The sequence below is a fragment of the Thrips palmi genome, unplaced genomic scaffold (genome assembly GCF_012932325.1).
Source record: "Thrips palmi isolate BJ-2018 unplaced genomic scaffold, TpBJ-2018v1 HiC_scaffold_16, whole genome shotgun sequence".
Lineage (NCBI taxonomy): Eukaryota > Metazoa > Arthropoda > Insecta > Thysanoptera > Thripidae > Thrips > Thrips palmi.
The window spans coordinates 1,322,713-1,344,983 of NW_023144625.1; the positions used below are offsets into that span (position 1 = coordinate 1,322,713).

At 43.5% G+C, this 22,271-nt stretch overlaps 1 protein-coding gene across 1 annotated transcript in view; it reads right to left on the bottom strand.

Moving 5' to 3' along the window:
* The window catches only part of LOC117642062 (phenoloxidase-activating factor 2-like), a gene marked incomplete at its 5' end in the record, with an annotated part of 28,306 nt that extends 9,343 nt beyond the window's left edge, over positions 1-18,963 (bottom strand). The window contains 4 exon segments of the mRNA XM_034379869.1: positions 2,018-2,193; positions 3,095-3,360; positions 18,371-18,697; positions 18,925-18,963. Of these exon segments, the coding sequence (XP_034235760.1) occupies positions 2,018-2,193; positions 3,095-3,360; positions 18,371-18,697; positions 18,925-18,963 (808 nt within the window).
* Positions 18,964-22,271: the final 3,308 nt, after the last annotated feature.

The following is a 22,271-nucleotide window of genomic DNA, read 5'->3' on the forward strand; positions in this document are numbered from 1 at the left end:
GTGTAAATTCATTCAGGATTTCCTGTATGATTTTCTCAATTCTGAATGGCATTCAGAAAATTCTGAGTGGTTTTTGAGTTCTGAATGGCATTCAGAAAATTCTGACTGGTTTTCTGAAGTCTGAATGCCACTCAGAAAATTTCTGAATGGTTCTCTGAAGTCTGAATGCCATTCAGAAATCTGAGTGTCACTCAGGGAATTCCTGAATGGTGTTGACTTATGAACGACACTCAGGCTGGGACACTCAGGAAACGTGCCATTCAGAAAATCTCTATGCCCATAAAACAGGAAGTTGACGGAATTTTTGGTTCAATTTTGGAAGGTGGCATGTCCTCGGCAATTGACAAGGGCAGTTTTTATTTCGTGGAAATCGGACCATATTTACCGGCATTTCAAAAGCCGAAGGGGAGCTATCGCAAAACGGACCTCAGATTCGAGTCGGACTTGATTTCGACTTCGGGAGGAAGTTCTTCCTTTGTTCGTATCAGTAATATTTTTGACTTTTTGGCAAAGTCAGAAAATTGCCACTCAGAAATGGTTCACTCAGAGAAAGCCACTCAGAAATAGGCCACTCAGGATACATCATTCAAAAAGGGTCACTCAGGAAAAATCACTCAGAGGTGCGCGAAAATGACTCAGGATTTGTCACTCAGACAATTTTCTGAGTTAATTTTCCTGAGTGACTTCTTGAATGAATTTACACCAGTGTTTTGAAAAAGAAAAAATTGTTTTCACTTTTCTAAAACTTTAAAACTATAAAACTGGTGCTGAAACTAAACCAAAGGAATTTTTTTTTAATTACGTGGTGAGTCAGGGGCTGATGCTAAATCTATTGATACCACTTAGGTTGAAATCCGAGGACCTCGATTCCAAACCGTCGTTGGATTTACAAAGAATGTCCCACTTCTGATCTATTCGACCAATAAAAACATCTGTTAGTCCTTTTAGGGGGGACATCACTCGAAAATGATCAAAAATTGCACCTTTTTTTATTAGTTAATATTGTAGACCATTCTTTTGTGCGTCAAATGCTGAAAACCGCATTCCGAAATTCAAAAAATTGCAGATTTAGGAGGTTGTGGGGCGCAATCATGCACAGAGGAAAAGCGCAGTTTCCCCAACTTTGATCGCGTTTTTCTCGGAACATGAAAGTGCAAACGGTTGCAGGCGTCTAGGCCGCAGTTTTTGAGCTACAGCGGGGAGATTTAGCATAGAATCTCCTACGACATGCTGCAATGGTGGGTAGCAAAGAAATTTGCATTGGTCAATTTTTTTTAAAGTTCAAAATTAAACTGTTTTCACCAAAAAAATTGAACATTTTTTGGTATGTTACAAAAAAAAACTTTAAACGATTTTTTAAATGTGAATGAGGTACCCACCATAGCCAGACATTTTAGGAAGGCAGTCATCAAATTTCGTTGTCCTAGGTCAAACCGTTTGGCGTCCAGCGCTGCAACAGTGCGAAATGGCCTAACCTAACACTCAAAAATGTATTTTCAACGAAAGCGCTGTACTGCCCTGGCGGATTGACTTTGTGTTTTTTTATTCCTTATCTGTTAGAATATGAACAATTGTTTTCTTCCCGTTTGGTTTTTATGACTTTTTTTTACAAAAGCACTGTTTTTTGAGTGATGTCCCCCCTTAACTTCTCTGAAAACAAAACAAAAAATCGTAGATTGTTCCCGTGACAACCAGGTGTGCTGGTATAGATTTCACAAAAGTATGTTTTTCAATTCCTCTTATTGTAAAGTATGTTGGTTCTACTGACTGGATCCGGTTTAGTCAGTGTTGTATCAGTGGTTTATGTGAAGTATTGATGAATAAACATAAACGTAATTGGATTTTTATCTTTTCTTAAATTCTTCAACCATCTTTAAGTAATCAGACATTTAAAAAAGGCGGCAATGTCTGTTTAAGTTGGTCTTTTTCTGTTTGTTTCAGAAAAAGCGCAATTCTTTCATAAATAGGATTTTAGGACTTTAGTACCGCTAAACCAACCGTATGGGGTCGTACTTACTTCACATGCGTCTTTCTTTTCTTCGCCTCCAGCACAAATGAAACTGCCATGGAGTTGGTAGGCCATGCCCAGCGGAGTTCTTTTAAGCTTGGCATCACATTCATGATGTGGTAACACTTCCAAGTTAACGGCCTTGAGGACGTCTGATAATGGTCCGTCTGCATTGGCTGCTGTGGCTGAGAAAAAAAACAACGTTTGTCATTACTGTTCTTTGCGGGGACGGAGACATCATCTTAAGAAATTATCGGAATTTTAAGGATAGTTGTAAATGTTTTGACGGCGATGAATTCTTCGGAACACTAGACATCTTTCCAAGAAATTTGGAATTTTTTTTTTCAGTTTTTACGTTTTGTTCCAACGATCCATGCTCCTGGACACTGTCTACTCAATTTCTATCTTCCATACATACAAACAAGGTAGGTTTACGCCAGACCGCGTCTTGTCGTAACAGGCTGATCGATGTCTCGCTGCCTGTTTCTCCAATCCGCGCCTGGCGTACCTACCTTGGCCTGCGGCGCTAGCCTGCCTTCGGCAGGCAAGGGCTTGTCCATCGTCGATTTTTCTAACTTGTTGCTTGCTGGGGGGCGGAGCCCCCCAGACCCCCCTTCATTTTAGATAAAGTTGCTTTATCTACAGATCTTGACCCTTGTAACTTTTTAACTTGTCGAGGCTGGGGGAGGAGCCCCCCCCAAACCCCCCTTTCTCCGAAACGGAAGCAATCTGCCTGCAGAAAACTCGATTTTTCGCCGTTTTTTAGGTGTTTTTCGGCTGTAAAAACTGAACCAATTGAGCTAGGATAGTGAATTTTCGCGTGTGCCGAGCCAAGGACATACCCAAAAAGCGTGCAAAATCTCACCGAGATCGGCCGAGCCGTTCAGGAGGAGTAGTGCGGACACACGCGCACGCACACACGCACGCACGCACGCAGACAGGAAAAACGTTTCAACCCCACCTGAGTAACGGGCTTCGCTATCGCTTAGCCAACAAATCGGATCCAATAGCAGAGGTTTTGTCATGCTATCACGACGCACTTAATGGATGGCCTAAAATGATGAAATACGAGTAGCTTCCATTTACCTGCATCTTGTCCCCAGCCGGTAACAATACAGTGTTTGTTTTCAAAGTTGTCAGTTGCTTGAGGTAAACAGGCAGAAGCGATATGACGGTTGCTGGGCATGGGCTCATTCAACATCAGCAGAGCCACGTTGTAAAATAATTCGCTTTTGTCAAATTTGGGATGGATAGTAATTTTCTTTACGCCTCTATCCTGGTGGTTGTAGGGCTCGATCTCTGACTTAAAGTCCCACTCGCCAGCCCTGACGGTTAAGTCCGAAGCAGTTAGGCTGAAAATAAAAAAAAGTATTTAAAGACAGGGAAAAGGAAGTTTTAGGAGATTCACGAATTAACTGTCGCCAGAGACATCTCTGGAAACTACGTTTTGTTGACTAAGCTTCGCTTTTCTCGTAGCACGCTGGCGCGCTGCAGGTTCTGGCAGCCTGGGAAGGGACAGGGGCTTGCCAATGTAAAGATTGTGATGTAAAGGAGATTTTCTGTCACACAGTGAAGCTTGCAGCAGGTAACCGTGGTGAGAGGAGACGCGCAGCACAGTGGGCGGAAACACCACTTTCGACGCGAAAAAGTCCAAATGGAATAACAGGAAAAGTAGCGATATAAATCGGCAACTTTGGCCCGTCCCGTACATTTAGAAATGTGTAAATTTTGCTAATGTTTAACCCTAACGGGATTTGAACCTCAGTTTGGGGTCTAAATATATGTCATTTTCGTCATCAGCACCTTCAAAAACATCAAAAACAATGCAAAAACTCGAGTAAAAAGACTGTTGCAAATATACCCCACTGGGATTTGAACCCGGGTCCAAACTTCTCCGATTCACTACAAACTGGCACCGTTGGTTTTTTCTCGTCGCCCTGATTGCAAAAATACACTACCCCTTCATGTCCTGCTAGCTTTATCAGTTGCCGAAATCCCATGCGACCCGATTCGACCCCATGTAGACCATGATGCACCTGCAGCAGCGCCTCCGGGGCTCGGATCGGATTTGCTGCCACCGGGCGGTTTTTAGGGTCACCCAAGGAGGCTGCATATAAAATTTGGTCAAGATCGGACCACGGGAAGTCCTCGGACGGACGGACGAACGAACGAACGAACGAACGAACGAACGGACGCACAGCAAGGATCATACTTTATGCCCGTCCCTGCGTCATTTTTTTACAAACGGGACGGGCCAAAAAGATTTTTCAAAATATACCCCACTGGGATTTGAACCCGGGTCCAAACTTCTCCGATTTGCTTGAATCTGGCACCATTGGTTTTTTCTCGTCGCCCCGATTCTAACAATACCCCTATATGCCCTGCTAGCTGTATCCGTTGCCGAAATCCTCCTCGACCCCATGTAGACCATGATGCACCTGCAGCAGCGCCCCCGGGGCTCGGATCGGATTTGCTGCAACCGGGTGGTTCTTAGGGTCTCCCAAGGAGGCTGCATACCAAATTTGTTTTTTCCATTCGATTCCAAATTTTATGGGAAAATTGGAAAAAATCCAAAAAGTCGAGAATTTCTCACCGTTTCCGAGCAAACCTACTTAATCTTCAAAAAAGGGGACCAAATTCCTCACCGTTTCCGAGCAAACCCACTCAATCTTCGAAAAAGGGGACCGACCGACTAAAAATTAGGGGTGGTCGAATGTACACTTTTTTCGAAATCTCAAAAGTTAGATGGCGCATTTTGTAGTATTTTTTCTGCTGATTCCGAATATGTACTGGTTTTGAGAAAGGAGTCAAACTGAGGGCGCTACCAGCCTTTTAAGTTTGAAAAATGGCTTAAAATGCGAACTTTTAAAATTTACTTTTTCTCCGTTTGAAAATCACAGTACATTTCGGAATCGGCAGAGAGAATGCAAAAGATGCGCCATCTTACTTTTGCATAATTTTTGCAAAATGGATATTTTGACGAAAATAGTCTTTTTGACCACCCCTTAAGAGCGAACTTTTCTCAAAATGTCGATTTTGCAAAATTTATGCAAAAATTAGATTGCGCATTTTGTTGCATTCTCTCTGCCGATTCCGAAAATGTACTGTGATTTTCAAACGGAGAAAAAGTAAAATTTTAAAAGTTTGCATTTTGAGCCATTTTTCAAAACTTAAAAGGCTGGTAGCGCCCTCAGTTTTATCCTTTCTCAAAACAAGTACCATATTCGGAATCAGCAGAAACATACTACAAAATGCGCCATCTAACTTTTGAGATTTCGAAAAAAGTGTACATTCGACCACCCCTACTAAAAATTTTTATTCGCCCTATCGGTAGGTCTGGGTGAGACATTTCCAAAACTGTGCCGCAATCTGGTCCCCGTCACCGGCCACATCCTAAAAACGATATAAAAATATATAAAAATAGGCCTAAATTCAACAAAATCCACTCAATCTTCAAAAAAGGGGACCGACCGACTGAAAATTTTTATTCGCCCTATCGGTAGGTCTGGTCAAGACATTTCCAAAACTGTGCCGCAATCTAGTCCCCGTCACCGGCAACGATCTAAAAACAATTTAAAAATTTATAAAAATAAACCTTAATTCAACAAAATCCACTCAATCTTCTTAAAAGGGGACCGACCGATTAAAAATTTTATTCGCCCTATCGGTAGGTCCGGTCGAGACATTTCCGTAACTGTGCCACAACCGCCTACCCGTCACCGGCAACATCCTCAAAAACGATTACATAGGTCTAAATTCAACAAAATCCACTCAAGCTTTAAAAAAAAGGGACCGACCGACTAAAATTTTTTATTCGCCCCATTGGTAGGTCTGGTCGAGACATTTCCGAAACTGTGCCGCAATCGGGTCCCCGTCACCGGCAACATCTTCAAAAACGATTATATAGGCCTAAATTCAACAAAATCTACTCAACCTTCAAAAAAAAGGGACCGACCGACTAAAAATTTTTGATCGCCCCATCGGTAGGTCTGGTCGAGACATTTCCGAAACTGTGCCGTAATCGGGTCCATGTCACCGGCAACATCCTCAAAAACAATTAAATAGGCCTAAATTCAACAAAATCTACTCTATCTTCAAAACAGGGGACCGACCGACTAAAAATTTTTGTTCGCCCCATCGGTAGGTCTGGTCGAGACATTTCTGAAACTGTGCCGCAATCGGGTCCTCGTCACCGGCAACGTCCTCAAAAACGATAAAACAGGCCTAAATTCTACAAAATCCACTCTATTTTCAAAGAAGGGGACTGACCGACTAAATATTTTTATTCGCCCCATCGGTAGGTCTGGTCGAGACATTTCCGAAACTGTGCCGCAATCGGGTTCCTGTCACCGGCAACATCCTCAAAAACGATAAAATAGGCCTAAATTTAACAAAATCCACTTAATCTTCAAAAAAGGGGACCGACCGACTAAAAATTTTTATTCGCCTTATCGGTAGGTCAAGTCGAGACATTTCAGAAACGGTGCCGCAATCGGGTCCCCGTCACCGGCAACATACTCAAAATCAATCATCAATTGTCATCAAGAACCTATAAAGCCCCAAAATCCGACAAACTGACTCCTTCACTCATCAATCAAGAACCTATATAGCCCCAATCCGACTGACTGACTCACTGACTGACTCACTCACTCACTCATAGAAATGTTTGGGGTCAAGAAGTGGTCCTAGAGACCTGCGGTTTTTTCAATTCGATTCCAAATTTTATGGGAAAATTGAGAAAAATCTCAAAAAATGAAAATTTCTCACTGTTTTCGAGCAAACCTACTCAATCTTCTAAGAAGGGGACCGAATGACTAAAAATTTTTATTCGCCCCATCGTTAGGTCTGGTCGAGAATTTCCGAAACTGTGCCGTAATCAAGACCCCGCCACCGGGAATTGGGCAATCATCATCAAGAATCTATATAGCCCCATTCCGACTGACTCAGAATACGAAAGTCTCAAGGAGACCCGCCGATCAGCTTCGGTGTTCTTATGGGAACCGGGCCTTCATCCGACGCTCCCTGCTGCGCAATTCGACAGATTAGTGGGTTCGTATTAGGCTGGCCCACCCGAAGTGCGCGCGATTTCTGTGGTACAGTGAGAGTCGAGATTCAGAGGCCTTACCTCAGAGGGGTCACATTGGGTATTTGAACCCGCGACCCCGAGTGCCGACTCCAGTCAACTCCTCTACCCTGACCGCTCAGCCACTGAACCAGCTTGTCGGTGACGATGTCGCAACTCCTCTCGAGCTGCCGTTCGAGAAATCTGGTCCCGAAAAAATGGTTTTTTGAGCGGTCTCGAGCCCGGGACCTGCCGCTTCCCACATCATGCTCTTAACCACTGAGCCACCGGGACGCCATGGCACCCGCATTGCCAGCGCCGGTACCCAATATTCTCTGGATATACCTCCCCAAGCAATTGGTGGCCAAAATAATTGTATATATTACCGGTCCCGAACCCGGGACCCGCGCCGCTTCCCAAAACGTGCTCTTAACCACTGAGCTACCGAAGGTTCATGGTGCCCGCACTGCTAGCGCTGGTTCTCAATCCTCTCCGAATAAACCTCGTCAAGAAGTCGGTTGCCCCTGCCGAAAAATATGTTCATGGTACTAGTTTTGAACCCGAGACCTGCCAGTCAGGAACGCAGCACTCTAACCATGGCACTACCAGGTTGCTATGCACGCCACTTACCAAGCGCCAAACTTCAATAGCCACCCATCTTGCTTGATGCTGGACAAATAATAACTTCGGCGATAGGGTGAGCGCTGTGCGTAGCAACGTAGTAGCGCAGTGGTTAGAGTGCTGCGTTCCTGACTGGCAGGTCTCGGGTTCGAGACTAGTACCATGAGCATCTTTTTCGGCAGAGGCAACCGACTTCTTGACGAGGTTTATTCGGAGAGGATTGAGTACTAGCGCTGGCAGTGCGGGCACCATGATCCTCCGGCAGCTCAGTGGTTAGGAGCACGTTGTGGAAAGCGGCAGGTCCCGGGTTCGGGACCGGTGGTATACACAATTTTTTCGGCCACCAAATGCTTAGGGAGGTATATCCAGAGAAGATTGGGTACCGGCGCTTGCAGGGCGGGTGCAATGGCGACCCGGTGGCTCAGTGGTTAAGAGCATGATGTGGGAAGCGGCAGGTCCCGGGTTCGGAACCAGTAGTGTACACTTTTTTTCGGCGACCAATTGCTTGGGGAGGTATATCCAGAGAAGATTGAGCACCAGCGCAGGCAGGGCGGGTGCTATGGCGTCCCGGTGGCCCAGTGGTTAAGAGCATGATGTGGGAAGCGGCAGGTCCTGGGTTCGAGACCGCTCAAAGTACCATTTTTTCGGGACCACATTTCTCGAACGGCAGCTCGAGAGGAGTTGCGACATCGTCACCGACAAGCTGGTTCAGTGGCTGAGCGGTCAGGGTAGAGGAGTTGACTAGACTCGGCACCCGGGGTCGCGCGTTCAAATACCCAATGTGACCCCTCTGAGATAAGGCCTCTGAATCTCGACTCTCACTGTACCACACAAATCGCGCGCACTTCGGGCGGGCCAGCCTAATACGAACCCACTAATCTGTCGAATTGCGCAGCAGGGAGCGTCGGATGAAGGCCCAATTCCCATAAGAACACCGAAGCTGATCGGCGGGTCTCCTTGAGACTTTCGTATTGCCACTTTTTGCCGCCGATTTTTTCGTTTTTTTAATGAATATTTTTATTTAATTTTTTTATAAGGTAGGCGAACTATAGGTAGGCGAAAAATGGCAATATTTTATTGAATATCTTTATTTAATATTTTTATTAGGTAGGCGAAATATTGGTAGGCGAAATAGACAGGTAGGCGAACATTTAGGTAGGAGAAATGAAAACTCCCCCCACGGGTTTAAAATTTCAGGCTTAAAGTGCAAAAATAAGACTTTTTTGCGTTGAAAGTGGTGTTTCCGCCCACTGTGCGCCGGGCGGAGAATAGCAGCGTGACAAAATAAAATAGCAGCAGACAAATAAAATCCCTGGCCGGGGCACCCTAAGGTCTTGCTCCCTCCTTGGTAGAGGTCAAAAACCCCTCAAAATGGCTGTTCTTGAGGGTTTGGGTCTCATTGGTTCCCCGGAACCTCCTGGCCAAAAAATCTAACATAGTGTCTTTTCCGACAGAAATAACAGGAAAAGTAGCGATATACATCGGCAACTTTGGCCCGTCCCGTTCATCAGGGAATGTGCCAATTTCGCCTATGTTTAACCCTGACGGGGTCAAAATAAATGTTATTTTCGTCATCAGCGCCTTCAACAACCTCAGAAACAATGCAAAAATTTGAATAAAAAGAATGTCCAAAATATACCCCACTGGGATTTGAACCCGGGTCCAAACTTTTCTGATTCGCTTGAAACTGGCACCGTTGGTTTTGTTTCGTCGCCCCGATTCCAAAAATACCCCTACATGCCCTACTAGCTGTATCCGTTGCCGAAATCCTCCTCGACCCCATGTAGACCATGATGCACCTGCAGCAGCGCCCCCGGGGCTCGGATCGGATTTGCTGCCACCGGGCAGTTCTTAGGGTCACCCAAGGAGGCTGCATACCAAATTTGGTCAAGATCGGACCACGGGAAGTCCTCGGACGGACGGACGGACGGACGGACGGACGGACGGACGGACGGACGGGACGGACGGACGGACGCACAGCAGGGATCATACTATATGCCCGTCCCTCCGTCATTTTTTTTACAAAAAATAAACGGGACGGGCCAAAAAGTGCCCTCTATAGAATGCCGGGTGCTACGACGTCAGGGTTGGACGCTACGGGCTCTCAAAGTCGCTCAATTTCACTATTTTTACTGAAGATTTGAGCATACACTCTAAGAAATTCTTGTAAAATGGTGAGAAAAATTTTTATGTACTCTTTGTAAAACGCAAAACACAGTAATTGTTGCCAATTTATGAATAATACATGTAATACATGAATCCGAAGGCTTCATGTATTACACGGGTTGTTCACTCAAAATATATTTATGAGTGAACTTTATTGTAAGGCTCCAAGCATATCAATGGTTGTAAATTCAGGATATTATTTTGGATAAACTGTATCGTTAATCTCCAATTACACTACTTTGAGTAAAAATACTTTAAAAAAAAATAGATTAAGTTTATACAGGGTGAGTTTTCTCGATGTGTCAATAATTTGTTGATAGCTTGGGCACCGCGAGGGTATCATTTATCACCAATGAACTAGCGGGCGCAAACGTCTAGGTACGGCGAAAATTGGTAATTTGTAATGGGCATTCGCATTTGCGAGATATGCACCCACTGCCACTAATGGTCGCAGGACCTCCCGAGAGGGAGTCGCGGGTCTAGCGGGGAAGCTTCAAGACTCGCGGGGCTGCGGCAGACCTTCCACTTGTCTTTTCGGGGCGTTGCCGAGGGCTGCATGTGGATGTCTTTGTGGCCTGCGTAACAGTGGACTTCGCTGCTGTGTTCGCGAGGGTGGCGACTCGACGGGTACTTTTGCGATGTCAGTGGCCCTCCCGCGAGTACTGGGAGTTCCTTGACACCGAATCGTGAGGTTCCGTCACCCTCAGTGGCAGCAGGTGCCTACCTCGTAGGCGCGAAGGTAAATTACAAAAGACTTATTATTTTGGTAACTAGACCAGCGGTTCCCAACCCTGTGGTCGCGACTTTAAAGGGGGTCGCGAAAAAATTTCGAGGGGTCGCGGCGAGGTGGCTGGGGTCGCCTGGGGTCGCGGTGGTTTCCCGGCTAGCCTACACGCCGAGAACTGGCGGGAACAACTTTGCGGCAACACTGCTCCCAAACAAAGGCAGATAATCGCACTCCGTAACAGAGGCATGCTAAAGGAAGGTCCAAAGACCAATAGCCCGTTACAGGAGGACGAAATATCGCCTCAAATCAGACGCAGTGACTGCTTAAATGCCGCAAAATTGATCAAAACGGTCCCAAATGTCTGTGAAAATTCGTGTTTTGGGCCGACTTTAAGCATCTACTGCGGCTGATCCGAGGCGGTTTTTCGTCCTTCGTCAACGGGCAATAGGTCTTTGGAACTTCCTTTTGCATGCCTTTGTTACGTAGTGCGTTTATCTGCCTTAGTTTGGGAGCAGTATTGCCACAAAGTTGATCAAAACGGTCACAAATGTCTGTGAAATATCGTGTTTTGGGCCGACTTTAAGCATCTACTGCGGCTGATCCAAGGCAGTATTTGGTCCTCCCTCAACGGACTATTGGTCTTTGGACGTTTCTTTTGCATGCCTTTGGTACGGAGTGCGGTTATCTGCCTTGGTTTGGAAGCAGTATTGCCGCATAGTTGATCAAAACGGTGACAAATGTCTGAAAAATCGTGTTTTGATCAACTTTGCGGCAATACTGCTCCCTAACTAAGGCAGATAATCGCATTCCGTAACAAAGGCATGCAAAAGAAAGGTTTAAAGACCCATTGCCCGTTGAGGGGGGACTAAATACCGCCTCGGATCAGCCGCAGTAGATGCTTAGTGCCGGCCCAAAACACGATTTTTCACAGACATTTGTGACCGTTTTGATCAACTTTGTGGCAGTACTGCTCCCAAACTAAGGCAGATAATCGCTTTCCGTAACAAAGGCACGCAAAAGGAAGGTCCAAAGACCAATTGCTCGTTGAGGGAGGACGAAATACCGCCTCGGATCAGACGCAGTAGATGCTTAAAGTCAGTCCAAAACACGATTTTTCACAGACATTTGTGACCGTTTCAACAACTTTGAGACAATACTGCTTCCAAACTAAGCTGGATTATCGCACTTTGTATCAAAGTCATGCTAAAGGAGGGGTCGCGTGGGGTCGCGTAATGTTTCCTGGGGGTCGCGGAAATTTTTGGCTACAAATTTGGGGTCGCGAACCGAAAAAGGTTGGGAACCACTGAACTAGACGTTTGCGCCCACTAGTTTATTTGTAAAAAATGATCCTCTTTGGGTGCCCTAGCTACCTACAAATTATTGACACATTGAGGAAACTCACCGTCTAGTTGTCACATTTCACTGGTTAGGTTAGGTTAGGTTTTATTGTTTTCTCAGACTGCTGGCGATACTTTACATAGAATGGTGAAAGACCTACGATTCTGGGATAATTAGTTCGGAAGTTATAGCGTTGTACCAAACGACTTAAGTCCACTCATTTTCTGACAAAACATCTCAAGTCCACTCGTTTTCTGATAATACAGCACAAATCCATCCGTTTTCTGACAAAAGCAGTGGACAGCAGTTCACATGTTGTCTGATAAAAGAACCCAAGTCCAACGTGACGTTTTCGGACATAACAGCTTAAGTCCAAACGTTTTCTGACAAAACGACCTAACAAGGGAACGTTCTCAGGTGTCAGGAGCTGATTGCTCCCATACTTCGGGATCTTAAGGACCACCTCAAAAAAAAATTTTCGCCACCCACAGTTCGTGCTGAAAGTCACTACAACGCCTTAAAATGGGAGTTGAAAATTGACCAATTTCCATAAAATTGATCAAAAACTTATTTTGACCAAAAAGTTTCCAAATGGTCTGAAACGCACGGAAATACCGTTTTTTTTTTATTTTGGACAAAAAAATTTCTCTCTCAGAAATTGAAAAAAAAAATTGATTTTATTTTTTACGATTTTGACTGAAAAGTTTCCAAATGGCCTAAAACGTCTAAAATTATCATTGTTTTCCATTTTGGAAGAAATTTAATGTTTTGCCCTCTGAGAAATAAAAAAAATGTAAAATTGCGAACTTTACAAGTAAAGCTGTCAAATGGTCAAAAACGCCCAAAAATGTCACTGTTTGAACCTTGGAAGAATTTTTTTCTCAACGAAGTTATGGTCAATACCTGCCGAAGTCACCCCAAGATTCCGATGTCACCCTAAATAACGGTAACACAAAAAGTCTAAATAAATTCTCACATTGAAACATACGTTTCAGTGGGTACAGCAGATAATTGGCGAGCGATAGCGAGCCCTTGCCGTGTTTGGGCGCTCCAAAAAGTGACTGGTCGTGCGTCTGTCTGTCTGTAACTCACTCACGTTTCTCAGCAACTACAACACTAATAGTTCCCAAATTTTGCACCGAACATCTCCTAAAGCTCCCACAGGGGTAGTTAATCTTATATTCACGATTACTATCGTTTGAAATATTCAAAACATCTTTTTGAATTAGGTTCTTAGCGTGGTTGGGTTGGCAGCATTTATGAATTTTTGGCCCGTCCCGTTTATTTTTTGTAAAAAAATGACGGAGGGACGGGCATGTAGTATGATCCCTGCTGTGCGTCCGTTCGTTCGTTCGCCGTCCGTCCGTCCGAGGACTTCCCGTGGTCCGATCTTGCCCAAAATTTGGTATGCAGCCCCTTGGGTGACCCTAAGAACCGCCCGGTGGCAGAAAATCTGATCCGACCCCGGGGGCGCTGCAGAGGTGCATCATGGTCTACATGGGGTCGAGGAGGATCTCTGCAAGGGTACAGCTAGGAGGCATGTAGGGGTATTTTTGGAATCGGGGCGACGAAACAAAACCAACGGTGCCAGTTTCAAGCGAATCGGAGAAGTTTGGACCCGGGTTCAAATCCCAGTGGGTTCTATTTTGAACATTCTTTTTATTCGAGTTTTTGCATTGTTTCTGATGTTTTTGAGGGCGCTGATGACGAAAATAACATTTATTTTGACCCCAGACTCAGGTTCAAATCCCGTCAGGGTTAAACATAGGCGAAATTCGCACATTCCCTGATGAACGGGACGGGCCAAAGTTGCCGATGTATATCGCTACTTTTCCTGTTATTCATACTTGCGGCCGCGGCTCTCAAATACGGGACTGGCAGAACATTGGCAAATAAAACGAAATAGAGAGCAGAAGAGCTTAGAAGTGAGTTCGGTCATAGTTTTTCGATATTCTAGAATGATTGAAACCCCTCCGGAGTGTCAACACAGTGAAATACGGAAAATGAAAGTGACAATTATTACGCGTTTCGTCGGTCCGTCCGCCCCCTCCCCTCCCCCGCTACAGGGGAAATGTTAAGGTCAGTGGAGTAAGTGTGTTTGATAATTGCAAGAATTATTTGGTCTTTATAAGCTTCGCGAGTGTATTTCCATTTTTATTCTCAGACATTTTATTTTTAGTTGTCTTCTTTGCTCAATAACAATTAGAAAATAGATAAATACAATCTAAAAGTACAAACCACACTCTAATCTTGCCAAAATAAATAGTCTTTGCTAACTCTTGACACTGACCCTGGGAAAAGGCTTCATTGCAATGCTGTATGTTTTCTATAGTACTAACCTTAAAGACAGCTATATGGTGAGTGAGTGTAGCGCATACAAGGTTTGACATTGACATCTGATTCAATGAGACGATTCAGTGACTTGGTCATATGATTTCATGAGACGATTCTTTTAACTTCATCATATATTGTCTGCGACAACTGGTAATTTGTGTGGGGCATGGTTTGAGTTTTCAATTTTCTCAGAATGTTAGGTAAAAAATTATGCTATACTGTTTCAAAAAAAATATCACATCATGACTATCATTATGAATAAGATTAACTTGTGTTTAGCAATAAGTGGGCTCGACATTGGATTCTATGAAACGATTCATTGGATCTGACAGAAGGTCTTCTCCGTAGAGTAGTTGCAATCAGCCTGCCTGTAAATGTTCTTTTTTAATTAATTTAGATAAATCAATATATTTCATCCACTAGTTTAAAATAAAAGGAGATAAAAGGCTTTTAAGGTATTAAAAAAACTTGCGTATTCATAAGTTCAAAAACAAGGAGATATCGAATGGTAATTGAAGCATTTGTGAATCGTACTAAGCAATTCAATGCTGAATGTTGTTTACTCGTGAGTAACAGTGTCAGGGTTCATGTTACGACCCATGAAAAGGAAAAACAATTAGAAAATTTCGTTCATGTTAACAACTGCAGACCCATACTTTCAACTAGAATTACATGATTTCCCCGTACCAAAATTTTTCCCCAGTGAGTCTTGTTTCCTGCAGTATTTGGTGTGCTGATCACAAAAAAGACTTTTTTTTTCACCCCAGACCTTAAATTTTCCAAATATTTACCAATTTCGGACCAAAATTTTTTAAATCGAGTTTTACATAGTTTCCTGCAGTTTTTTGGGGCGCTGATTACGAAAATGACTTCCAATTGCATCCCAAACCCTTTTCTTTCCCAAAATTTACCAATTTTGGACCAAAAATTTTTTAAATCGAGTTTTTCATAGTTTCCTGCAGTTTTTGGTGTGCTGACCACGAAAAAGACTTCCAATTTCATCCCAGACCTTTTCTTTTCCCGAAATTTTCCAATTTGTGACCAAAATTTTAAAGTTTAAATTTTCCCATTGTTTCCTGTAGTTTTCAGTAAGATAATCACGAAAATGACATGAATTCTGGCCCTTTCGTTACGGAAGACACTGTATTGGCCTTATTCTGCACATATTCTTCGCCATCTCCTATAAGAATGTGTTCAGACGCATCGCTGGCCTACTACGCGCCCAAACTAAACGGCGCGTACCCCTTGTGTTATACTTTACAAATCGAAGAGTGCACATGGTATGCTCTAACTGGAGCATGCCTGCAAGCACGCTCTAGCTAGCGCATGCCTGCCAGGCATGCACTAACTAGTGCATACATGCCATGTACACGCTAACTGAAGCATGCATCTAGCGCATAAGGGATAGGGAGTTGTCTGCATCAGGAAGCGTGTGCATGGCAAATATGCGCTAGTGAGTGCATGCTTGGCAGGCATGCGCCAGCGAGAGCGTGCTTGCAGGCATGCTCCAGTTAGAGCATACCATGTACACTCTTCGATTTGTAGAGTAACAGTCAAATGGTCGCCGCTTGCCGTAACGTTCGTTGGAATGTTATATGAAGTAAATGTCTCGTCACGTTGACATGATTACTACTGCATGCATGTGCCCAATAGAGTACTTTAAAGAAGCTCTGACCCGGAAGAAGAACAAATACGGAAATTGCAGTTACTTTGAGAAATATACACAGCGCATGAGGTCCGCAGCGTATATTCCTCATAGAAACCTGAAAATCTTTCTGCTGTTTTTGTTCATCTTCTTTCAGGCCAGAGCTTCTTTGTAGTACTCTATTACACGTTCAATCAATCTTCCGAGATTTCCAGGGATGTTTGAACAGATGCTTTGGCCGTATGCATGAAATTTAAAGCGTTGCACATTGAAACAACGGTATAGAGCCAGAGCCATCACATTCGTGTCACATTCACTTGACCGTTGCTTTGCTGCGATTGTCGAGATAGAAAAAAACGTTGCCTTTTTCTATTGGCAACGCATTTCAATGAGAAAAGTATTCTTTTAAAACTTTTCTTGCTGTCATCAGGAACACAAAAGCAGAGGGAAGAAGTTAAAAACTTGAATTGCATTAGTGAAACAAAAGCACTTAACTTATGTCCTTAGTGGCGTCAACGATTAACGCACTCGGAAAGGCGTGAATCGCTTTTTGCCTTTGGAAGGGCGTCTTCATTTTGAACGAAAGTCCCAAAGTAATTCACGTCCTTCCAAGCAGCATTAAACGATTCACGGCCCTCAAGTGCATAATAGAATTTTATGCCTATAACGACGTTGCTTTTATGCCTTTGTTTTACCAGTGTGCGTGTATATATCGAAGGTCAAGTTTTCTTTTTATTGATCATAAAATTGATCATATTGATCATAATTGGTCAAAAAAAATCTCCCAAAATAGAAAACAACGATATTTTTGGACGTTGTAGGCAATTTGGAAACTTTTGGGTCAAAATCGTATAAACAATATTTCTTATTTTTCTGAGAGAGAACAATTTTATGCAGAATAAAAAAACGGTATTTCTGGGAGTTTCAGACGTTGCAAACTTTTTGGTCAAAATAAGTTTTTCAGTCAAAATCGTAAAATAAATTATTTACGTATTTTCCTTCTGAGAAAAAAATCAGTCACAATGAAATAAAACGGTAGTTTTGGGAGTTTCAGACTTATCGGCAAAATCTGCATTAGGTAGTTTCCCGTTTCTCAAATACTAATTGTAATGTTAAGCACCTCTTCCACTTTTCCGCGCTTGCCCTGAGGCCTCTGAAACAAAACCCTGTCGCGGGTTTGACGGTAGGAACCCCGTCGCTGAATGGCAGCACCAAGCTGTACAGGGCAGACTGTCCTAAGTTACCCCCGGAGTCCCAAGATACCCCCGTTGACGGTATATAGGTTCTTGATAGGTGTTACAACGTATTCGTATCACAGTGGCGGAAAAAATTAAGGGGACACTTTTTCAAAAGGACCTCAAATCTCGAGTTTTAGAGCTAGAAGGCTGCAACTTTGACACAAGTTGCCTTCAAGTGTCCTGAAGATGCGTGCAAAGTTGCCCTGACGAGTAAGGGGTATTGAAATGCACGCTTTTTGGCCCGTCCCGTTAATTTTTTGTAAAAAAATGACGGAGGGACGGGCATATAGTATGATGCATGCTGTGCGTCCGTCCGTTCGTTCGGTCGTTCGTCCGAGGACTTCCCGTGGTCCGATCTTGACCAAATTTGGTATGCAGCCTCCTTGAGTGACCGTAAGAAGCAAACGGTGGCAGCAAATCTGATCCGAGCCTCGGGGGCGCTGCTGCAGGTGCATCATGGTCTACATGGGGTCGAGGAGGATTTCGGCAACGGATACAGCTAGCTGGGCATGTAGGGGTATTTTTGGAATCGGGGCGACGAGACAAAACCAACGGTGCCAGTTTCAAGCGAATCGGAGAAGTTTGGACCCGGGTTCAAATCCCAGGAGGGTATATTTTGAACATTCTTTTTATTCGAGTTTTGGCGTTGTTTCTTATGTTTCTGAGGGCGCTTATGACGAAAACGACATCTATTTTGACCCCAGACTCAGGTTCAAACCCGTCAGGGTTAAACAAAGGCGAAATTCACACATTTGTTAATGTACGGTACGGGCCAAAGTTGCCGACGTATATCGCTACTTTTCCTGTTATTTCCTTTTCATACCGGCCTAACCGGAAAATTGTTTTTTCATCTATTTAATGAGCCAACGCCAAAACTGAGACCGGTCGAACAGGACGCACAGTGGTCGAATCACCCCGAATTTTTGGTCAGAAGGGTATTTCACAAAGTAGGGATTTTGATATGTTTCAACACTTTTCCGTGTAGCAAACACCCCACGCATCGATAATTCATGAGGGTTTAGCCTCCAGTCTTATCAAGTTCGTGTAAAAAGAATAGCAAACACAGCACTTTAACTGCAGCAAATTTTGAGACCATTCTGATTCCTTCAACACTTGCCCCACGGCAGAAGTAGAACCTAGCATTCCTAGGCCGAGCCGTGACTAATGTTATATTTTTTAAGTCCCACTTGGGTTTTTTGGGTTCTCCTTTTTCCACGCAGTAACAGCTTACCTGTTTAGTCGATGTGCTACTGTCAACACAACACTAGGCGATATCAGCACTCCTCCAAACTTGAGAGACAAATTTGCCTTTGGTATGATTGCCAGCATCCATGGAAATTCACCAAAACTGCTGTAATTTCCAATCACTCTACCAATACGGCTGTGAAAAACTGGCAGAGTTGCGTTACCCTCCCTTTGCCTCACGCCACATTCTCCTCGGGTGTCGGAGACTGTCATTTCGCGGTCTGGGTTTCGGAGAAGAAAGGGTTGTTCCTTTAGTTCACAGCACTTATACATGGAGTTCTGATTGCTACAAATTGGGTCAGAAGTCAACACGCTGTGAACAGACAAATTGAAATTAACACACTAAAAGCAACATTATGAAAATGAAGAAGCTTGCTTTAGGTCTGTGAAGATCACTCTGCAAATTCAAGTGTGTGCCAGGCATGCAGAAAAGAAGTTTGTGCCTGCAGGCATGCACTTAGAAGTGCATGCCTGGCACACACTTGAGTTTGCAGAGCAAATTAAAGTCGATCAGAAATTTTTTGCATCTGTGCTCTTTACCTTCTATTTCCAGCGGTGGAATTTGATGGTCGTTCGAATCTGCAAAATTGTTAAAAAATTATGATGCAACATAGTTAAAAGGCCATCTCGGATGCAATCATGAAAGGGGAAAAAAAATTTGTTCATGTCCAGCGTTGGAGACAGAGTCTTTTATCTGCTGTTATCGATTCATACTGTTTCTCAGACTATATGTCGGTAATTGTTCACCTTTTTCAGCGATTCCTGTCATCTGACAGCAAACGAAGAACCAATTCCCAAAAAAGCCAAAAGAGTGGTTTTAAAGCTTGTTCGAAAAAATGCGTTTTGCTTTCTTTAATACCTTGCTTCGGCTGCGGCTCACACACAACAAATCATTTGCCTTTCGTCTCTCCATGTTATTTTCTCCCTTTCCCTCCTTTGTAAGTCTTAGTTGACCGACCATGGGCCCAGGTTTTTTTTGTGCACTGCACCACATGGCAGCAGTATAAGTTCTCTGCCCACCCACCTTAAAAGTGGGTTCTTTTTCGGATCCCCTCTTAAGTAAACTTTAAAGTCGATTTTCGTCTTCAGCCATGGCAGGCTCTGGCATTTTCTTCCTGGTTTCAGCTACGGTCAGTAGTGTGACTCGTTTAAAAAAGCCGGTTTCGACAGCATTCATAGGGAAAAAGAAAATCTTGTTCCATTGGCCTGTATTTTGCCTCGCACCTATAAAACGTGAGCTCCAATACTCGTTTTCACCTTCTATGAACAATGACAGAATTTACCAGAAATGCGACATTTATGCATGATGAAAAATACAAACAAGTGTGCTGACCAGCAACCGCGGTTCATCGCCATTTAAATACGTCACACTGTTTGCACAATATGAAAACAACAAAAAGTTTTTTTTTAAGCCATGGGTTGAATTTCAAAATAAAATAAGGAAGACGTGAGGGGAGTTCTGCTGTGGAAATAAGTTACCTTGTAGGCAACAGCCCGCCGCTCACCAGTGTGTTTGGGATACTTTTAGCCAACTCCTCATTGATATATTAGGGCAAGATAAACCGAATGATGTAGTCAAAATTTACATTCGCCATGTTTAAAATCCGAGGATTCGAGCGTGAAGTAACTCGACCTATCAGGGAGTGGCCTCAGATATCGGTCGCTGCCTGTACACGGAGCAGGCGGTCTATGAATAGAGTAGGCTGCCTTTGATGTCACTTAATTCGGGTCCTTCACTGCAAAATCACCATTTTTTGGGTGCACTGTTTTACTTTCCCCCCTACAAAAACCGCAAAACCCAAGAACTTCTTGAGATACTTTAAGACAATGAAGAAGGGACCTCAATGGACCTTCAGGACAAAAATTTCAAAAATCGAAGATGGCGTTCGGTGGGAACTTCACTGTAAAGTTCACTGTTTCTTCGTTAGAGTGAACTTTCCTATTTTCACATCTATCGACACCAAACCGACGTCATTTTATGCAAAATTTCGTTTCCTTTCGAAAGAGCACAGAATCACCACTCTAGATCTCATAGGAGCCAAGATATTGGCACTTAAGTGAAACACTGTTTTTACATTTGTCAAAACAGCCAAAAATGAGGTATGGCTATATCTCCGGAAGTATTGGAAATTGGCCAAAACTATTTTAGGGCATCGATCTTAACACTAATTAAAGGCGATCCACCAACTTTGGTCCAAATCGGTGACATCATGGCTTTGGCTCTGGTTGACTTGGCATGGAATGACCCTATAAAAAACTCAAAAAATGCCCCTAAACGCCCCAAATTCCACCATTTTTGACTTGTTTTTTTGGCTGTCATAACTACAATTTTGCGAATCCGAAACTTTTCTTGGCAGATTCTGAAAGCTAAGAATGAGACCTACAAGTTTGTTTCAGGGGTCGACACTGTAGCGAGATCGGCTATTCGAGATATTTTGCCTCAAAAATTTTTACATTTTATCATTTCCACTAAAAATGCCAGTTTTTACTCGTTTTTTGGCTTTTTCAAGAGCAGTTTTGTGAATCCGAAACTTTTCTGGACAGATTCTAAAAGCTAAGAATGAGAACTACAAATTTGCTTAATGGGTCCACACTGTAGCAAGATCGGCTATTCAAGATATTCGGCCTCAAAGATTTTAATAATTCATCATTTCCACTAAAATGTCAGTTTTAACGAGGATTGTACAAATTACAACGAGGCCTGGGCTGCACTGCACTCGTCATGCTGGTTCTGTTGTGCTTTGTACAACAAGTCTCATACTTTAAAAGAACAATAAATACCGATAAAAAAATTTCCAGGATATTTTGTAGTTTTGTTGTGGTTTTTAGCCCGTCCCGTGTATTTTGTGTAAAAAAAGTAACGGAGGGACGGGCATATAGTATGATGGATGCTGCGCGTCCGTCCGTCCGAGGACTTTCCGTGGTCCGATCTTGACCAAATTCGGTATGCAGCCTGCTTGGGTGATCCTAAGAACCTCCCGGTGGCAGCAAATTTGATCCGAGCCCCGCGGGCGCTGCTGCAGGTGCATCATGATCTACATGGGGTCGAGGAGGATTTCGGCGACGGATACAGCTAGCAGGGCATGTAAGGGTATTTTTGGAATAAGGGTGACAAGACAAAACCAACGGTGCCAGTTTCAAGCGAATCGGAGAAGTTTGGACCCTGGTTCAAATCCTAGAAAGGTATATTTTAAACATTCTTTTTATTCGAGTTTTTGCATTCTTTTAGATGTTCTTGAGGATGCCGATGACGAAAATAACATCTATTTTGACCCCAGACTCAGGTTCAAACCCCGTCAGAGTTTAACATAGGCGATATTCGCACATATCTTAATGCACGGGACGGGCCAAAGTTGCCGATGTATATCGCTACTTTTCCTGTTTTTTCTAGCAGTGTGCTCTCAAAACACTCTTTAAACCTTACGAAGTATTTTGAGCATACATACGTACCAAGTAATTTACTTTGTTATATGAAGAAAAAGGTTGTAAATTACGAAATATTTTCTTGTCTGTGCTCAAAATTGAGCTCAAAATACTTTGTTCTAACTGCTTGTTCTAACTTGCTGCCGGGAGGTTCTTAGGATCACCCAAGCAGGCTGCATACTAAATTTGGTCAAGATCGGACCACGGAAAGTCCTCGGACGGACGGACGCGCAGCATCCATCATACTATATGCCCGTCCCTCCGTTACTTTTTTTACACAAAATACACGGGACGGGCTAAAAACCACAACAAAACTACAAAATATCCTGGAAATTTTTTTATCGGTATTTATTGTTCTTTTAAAGTATGAGACTTGTTGTACAAAGCACAACAGAACCAGCATGACGAGTGCAGTGCAGCCCAGGCCTCGTTGTAATTTGTACAATCCTCGTTAAAACTGACAT